At 37.8% G+C, this 6,240-nt stretch overlaps 1 protein-coding gene across 1 annotated transcript in view; it reads right to left on the bottom strand.

Annotated features, from left to right (window-relative positions):
- Positions 1-721: 721 nt before the first annotated feature.
- Positions 722-6,240, bottom strand: part of LOC110449479 (tyrosine-protein phosphatase non-receptor type 23-like) — a 12,168-nt gene continuing 6,649 nt past the window's right edge. The window contains exons 5-10 of the mRNA XM_021496365.1: positions 5,789-5,923; positions 5,131-5,292; positions 4,127-4,285; positions 2,250-2,308; positions 1,632-1,711; positions 722-1,000 (exon numbers count right to left, since the gene is read on the bottom strand). Of these exons, the coding sequence (XP_021352040.1) occupies positions 834-1,000; positions 1,632-1,711; positions 2,250-2,308; positions 4,127-4,285; positions 5,131-5,292; positions 5,789-5,923 (762 nt within the window). The 3' untranslated portion in view covers positions 722-833. The remainder of the gene's footprint in view (positions 1,001-1,631; positions 1,712-2,249; positions 2,309-4,126; positions 4,286-5,130; positions 5,293-5,788; positions 5,924-6,240) is intronic.

The raw sequence follows: 6,240 nt of genomic DNA, 5'->3' as shown, positions 1-6,240 counted from the left end.
TAGTCAAATTGCCCCCTATTTGCCCCGCCCTCAACCCCCTGGGGAGTCAGCCCGACCATTTGTACAATTTTGATTCTCCACCACCTAGGGATGCTTCCAGTCAAGTATGGTTGATATCCATATAGCCAAATAACCCTTTTTGGCCCCCCTTTTGGCCCCGCCCCTCATACACCAGGGGGGTTAGCCCCACCATTTGTACAATTTTGAATCCCCGCCACCTAGGGATGCTTGCAGTCAAATATGGTTGATATCCATCTTTTAATTTCAGAGAAGAAGTCGCTTAAAGCAATATAGCCAAATTGCCCCCTTTGGGCCCCGCCCCTCAGCCCCCTGGGGGGTTAGCCCCACCATTTGTACAATTTTGATTCCCCACCACCTAGGGATGATTCCAGTCAAGTATGGTTGATATCCATATAGCCAAATAACCCTTTTTGGCCCCCCTTTTGGCCCCGCCCCTCAGCCCCCTGGGGGGTCAGCCCAACCATTTGTACAATTTTGAATTTCCATCACCTACGGATGCTTCCAGTCAAATTGAGTTAAATTCCAATCAGTGTTAAAAAGAAGTCATTTAAAGAGAAATTGTTGACGGACAGACGACGGAGCCACAGTATGGCATAAGCTCACCTTGGTTCCCTTCGGACCCGGCGAGCTAAAAATGGGGGAGGTGGGGAGGCACCCTTATAAATATATTATGGGTGTTGGGGTTAAAACTAAATCTGACCACCATTTCTTATATTAAACCACTTTTAAGAATTTATGGGCAGTGGTGTCTCAGAAAATACCTCCGCCCTGCCTCCCCTACAGTTGATTTTGGAACAGTCCATTACTAAAACCTAACAGGCCAACATTTTCTTTACAGACTGACTCCATTCGACTGTAGCATACCTGTACAGAGAAGATGCCTCGTGAGCCTTCATGGGTACCAACTTCTGGAAAATGTCCGCTCCAGACACCTCGGGGTCGTTAGGATTGAACGGAATTCCTTTCACTAATGATGCTCCTGTCAAATTGATGAAAACAATAACAATTACCAAAGTTTTTTTAAGAATCATACTGAATTTTCATAGTTCCAAAAAAAAAATAGGAGTGACATTTTTAGTACATATTATTTTCTAAATCAGCAGAGCCAGACAAATGAAAATATAATATCACAGATACTCCAACAAATTCAGATTTCAATGTTACAGAGGTCATTATTTTTTTCAATGCCTCCGCTGGGAGGCAAACCCAGTACTTCTGGCTTACTAGTCTTACGCTCTACCGAATGAGCTAAAGAGAAATGCTCCCTAGCCGAGACGGTATTAAGCAGCTAGTATTTTACCAGGGTGACATATACTCCCCATACAGGAAAGAACTTATCTGGAGGTTTTTTCCGGGGTTCATTGCGATTCTTTTGAAAGTACCACTGAGTATATTTGTCAATATTACCCGGGTCCCTGCGTGGGCGCCAATGTAACAGAGGTCATTATTTTTTTCAATGCCTCTGCCAGGAGGCAAACCCTGGACCTATGACTTACTGGTCTTACGCTCTATCGAATGAGCTAAAGAGAAATTCTCCCTAGCCGAGTCGGTAGTAATAAGCAGCTAGTATTTTACCAGGGTGACATTAATATTGAGTTATGTGAACTGACCTTTGACCTCTGCCAGTGTATCCATTGCTGGTACTTTCTCATGGTACACAAAATCATTGTCTTTTTTAGACTGTGTAAACCTGCAACAGAACAAAACATGACATGAATGCAGGCATCACAATTGTATCATAAATGTACTTGTTATGTTACGACAGAAATTTATTAAAGTTTTCTGACTTTTCCCTCAAAAAATAAGTACCGGTAATTTTATGTAAATATTTTAACCTGAATTCCTAAATGTATGACTTCAATATTTTATTTAGAGAATTACAAAAATCATCTGGAGACCCTGGGATTAATTCCCATGGCAGAGGTGTTGCTGTCAAAAAGAAATTATAAAATAAGTATATTTCCTATGTGTCCTCTGACCTATATGTGACCTCTGACCTATAATGTGTGACTTCTGACCTATAATGTCTGACCTCTGACCTATAATATGAATCTTTGTTATAGTAAATGAGCGCACACCTATAGCTACAAGGCAGAAAAGGGAAGCATTGGAACTCTTCTTCATTAGAGATACAATAACAGCACTGGGACTTTCTACCTTAAAAGAACAAACAGAGACTTAAGTGATTCATACTTGTATCATTGATACCTGTGAACAGGACCACTTACTTTGCAGTGACAACATCGTTCGTGAACCTCAGAGATTCCTGTATGTCCTGACCTTCATTCTGAAAGGTAAATAATTCACCATCTAAGGGTTAAACTGAACAGATTCTTTATTTGCTTACTCATTAGACTGTTAAATCTTTTGTTAAGTTAAGTTTCCTTTTTTTAAAGTGCCTGTACACTACCATTACTTAGACCATTACAAAAACCAAGACTTTCAAAAGTTTGAATTGGGATCCTGCAGACTCCTGGACCAATCAGTTCAACAAAATAAAATAAAGATGTACATGAGATCTTTTCTGTAACTTGATACTGAATTGTCAAGATATGTATTACAAATCACTTTCCCTTAAATGTATTAAAACTTATAAACTGCATTAATTTTTTCTAAATTAATTATTTTTAATTACAAGTCATGCAGATTGATATGTCTCGCCTGTGCTCCACTTTGACCATCAATGCACATGTCAAGTTTGGTTGGTACAAGTGTATAGCACTTCAACGCAAAAACGTGATGTTAATGGAGATGCTGACAAAGACAATGGATCATCATAGGTAGGCCGCATCCAGCATTTGATGCATGGGTTGTGATGTATTACCAAAGATGCATCTATGCTCTAAGTTTAGTTAGTCAAGCACTTATACTTTCAGTGAAATTAATTTAAACGCAAAAACTTCATGTTGACGCTGCCGCCGGAAAACCAATACCCTAGTCTTGCTTCCACTACTTCGTGGCGGTGAGTCAAAAATCGTCTTGATCGAGTTCAACTGTATTATGTATATTGATCTAGAATTAATTCAAATATATACATTCATCATAACAAGAGGCCCAAGGGCCTTAGCGGTCACCTGAGTTATATTACAGGTACTGGTAGCTTTATTTTATTGTTTAGATGTGATGTGGAAATCAGCATGTAAACTAAGTGAAATACAATACTTGTCATGTCATCAATGGATAAGAATTTGAAAATATTGGTAAATGTTCCCTTTGGGGCCCCGTCCTAGCCCCTGGGAATGGGGCAGGGATCCCAATTTTACAATGTAATACCCTCATTCACCAAAGATGATTCTGACTAAGTTTGGGTAATTTCCTGCTGAAAATGGATAAAATATACCCAAAAGTGTTATTTTCCTATATAAACTATAGTAAACTTTACCCCCTCCCCAAGGGAGAACGGATAGCCCGGGGGTCCTGAAATTTACGATTTAAATAAAGCCCCTGATGATTTTCTTTCCATGCAGAGAAAATGACAGTAGTAACTCTGAGTCTGGAGGAGAAGATTTTGGAAATATTGGTTAATTTTCCATCTGGGGCCCTGCCCTGGCTCCTAGGGTTGGGGTAGAAATTTCAATTTTACAATATGAAACCATCTTCCTCCATGGATAATTCTCACCAAGTAAAAATGATTTCCTACAGAAAGTTGTCAAAATATACCCAAAAGTGTTATTTCCCTATATAAACTATAGTAAACTTTACCCCCTCCCCAAGGGAGAACGGGTAGCTGGGGGTCCTGAAATTTACAATTTAAGTAAAGCCCTTGATGATCTTTCTTTCCATGCAGAGAAAATGACTGTAGTACCTCTGAGTCTGGAGAAGAAGATATTTGAAATATTGGTTTATTTTCCCTTTGGGGCCCTGCCCTGGCCCCAGGGGTTGGGGTAGGAATTTTGTAGCCTCATCTACCAAGGATGATTCTGACCAAGTTTGAAAAAAATCCATCCACTGGTTCTTGAGAAGAAGTTGAAAATGTAAAAAGTTTACGCACGACGGACGAGGACGGACGGAAAGCGACAAGAATAGGTCACTTGAGCAAAGCTCAGGTGACCTAAGAAGAAGATGCACAAAGGAATTAATACAACTTTCTCAGCTCTATTTATACCTTTGCCAGTTTGATACACTCGTTGAGTTTTTCACGTGAGGCAGTGTAGTAGGCGAGGTTTTCCCCGGCCTTCTGCTGTTCCTCGGCCTGGCGTCCCATGTAGTAGTGGGTTATGCACTGATAAAACATGATCTTGATGTCCATCCGCTTCTTCCACTCCTACAAACAAGTGTTAACTCATATTCATTCTATTGTGTTACAATATTTTGAAAGGGACAAGATGATAACAAGCACACTCTTTGTTTATTATAAAAAAAAATCAACAAATCTTGTTATCTATATAATAATCAAACGGAGAGACAACAAACAAAGCCGATATAATCACTTTCTCCTAAAAGAGGAAAATCAATCTTTTAGGCCAAGGGATGCTTGACTATTTATCTGTAAAGAGCAGAATTTTTGCATTTTACTCCTCTTGTCCCTGTGCACCCCCCTCTGCCTGCAAGGAGGTCTCTTACCATATCTGATCTAAAAGTGCCTGGGGCTCTCAGCAATTCGGGAAAATTAGAAGAAGCACACAAACCTTCCAATATTCCTATTAAAATGCTATATTTGGCACCTTTTACATGCAAGTTGATACAAACTATGAATTAAGTGATAGCACTCTCGGACAGGAAAAAAAGAAAAGGGGCACTTTTAAAGGATGTATGTAACAATCAAAAGAATAAGACCAGCTTATCAGCTTTTCAGGTCCCATATGGTCCAAAATTGAACTTCTTCCACTGCTACAAACAAGCGTTAAATCATATTCATTCTATTGTGTTACAATGTTTTGAAAGGGACAAGATGATAGCAAGCACACTCTTTGTTTATTATAGAAAAAAATAATTCTTTTAACTATTTGAAAGACAACACAGGGATTTTATAAAATAAATTTATAAAAAAATATCAATCTTCTATATAACAGATTTTAAGTTCCTTCGCCAAGGGATGCTCCATGCCAAATATATGAAATAGATGACCAAATGATATTCTCAACAGCAAGGCTTTATAACCTACAGTACCTTATTTCTTCTGGAGCTGATGAGTCCGTCACTATAGCAGGTCTCCAGGTTACGCAGTGCTATTCGGTAGAATTCTACAATTTGGGCAGCTACCTTTGCGGTGATGGAACATTTCCTACTGTCAATCATCGACTTCTCCAGAATACACTCCTGGGCTTGTGCCTTCAAATATAACATTTATATTACTGTTCAACAAGTAAAAACTTCCGATTGATTCTGTAATAAATCTTTATTTGCAGAAATAATTTGTTCCCAAACCTTATCTATATTTATATCATTATAACTTTATAAAAAACCTTCAATAAAAAGATATATTTCTCCTGGACCAGACAACTGTCTGTATATAAACTAGTCTAAAACATCTGAATAAGGAGAGTTAGGCACAAACTCTTTTTTTCCTTTTTTTTTTTTTTTTAATAAAAAATAAAATCATGTTCAATGAGGTCTTGCTACCAGTTATTATCTAAAACAAATTGAATTAAGTTTATAGCAGAAACTTACACCTATTGAATTATATTTTTACATATATTATTTTTTAATTCTGATCCTGATAAAACGATTCTATAAGTTTTACTGTGTCACCTTGAAGTAACAGACTTTCAATCTAAAATAAATCTTATAACTGTTAATTTATAATAAATTCACTTTGCCAACATACCAACATTAGGTTCATTTGAAAGGTCAAGAGGTCGTGTGACATATCTGCACTCATCAGGGAGCAGCCAAAGTGGTCTCGTAGGTACTCAAATGCCCACGAGGCACACTGGAAGTGTGTGCACGATACCTTCATACCCTAAAAATAGAAATTATTTTACACTGGTAGTTTGTACACGATACCTTCATACCCTAAAAATAGAAATTATTTTACACTGGTAGATTGTACACGATACCTTCATACCCTGAAAATAGAAATTATTTTACACTGAAAACGAGTACACAATACCTTCATACTCTAAAATTAGAAATCATTTTACACTGAAAGTGAGTACACAATAATTTCATACCCTGAAAATAGAAATCATTTTACACTGAAAGTGAGTACACAATACCTTCATACCCTAAAAATAGAAATCATTTTACACTGAAAGTGAGTACACAATACCTTCATAC

This window comes from Mizuhopecten yessoensis, unplaced genomic scaffold, assembly GCF_002113885.1.
Source record: "Mizuhopecten yessoensis strain PY_sf001 unplaced genomic scaffold, ASM211388v2 scaffold4625, whole genome shotgun sequence".
Lineage (NCBI taxonomy): Eukaryota > Metazoa > Mollusca > Bivalvia > Pectinida > Pectinidae > Mizuhopecten > Mizuhopecten yessoensis.
This window is presented reverse-complemented; position numbering and strand designations above follow the sequence as displayed.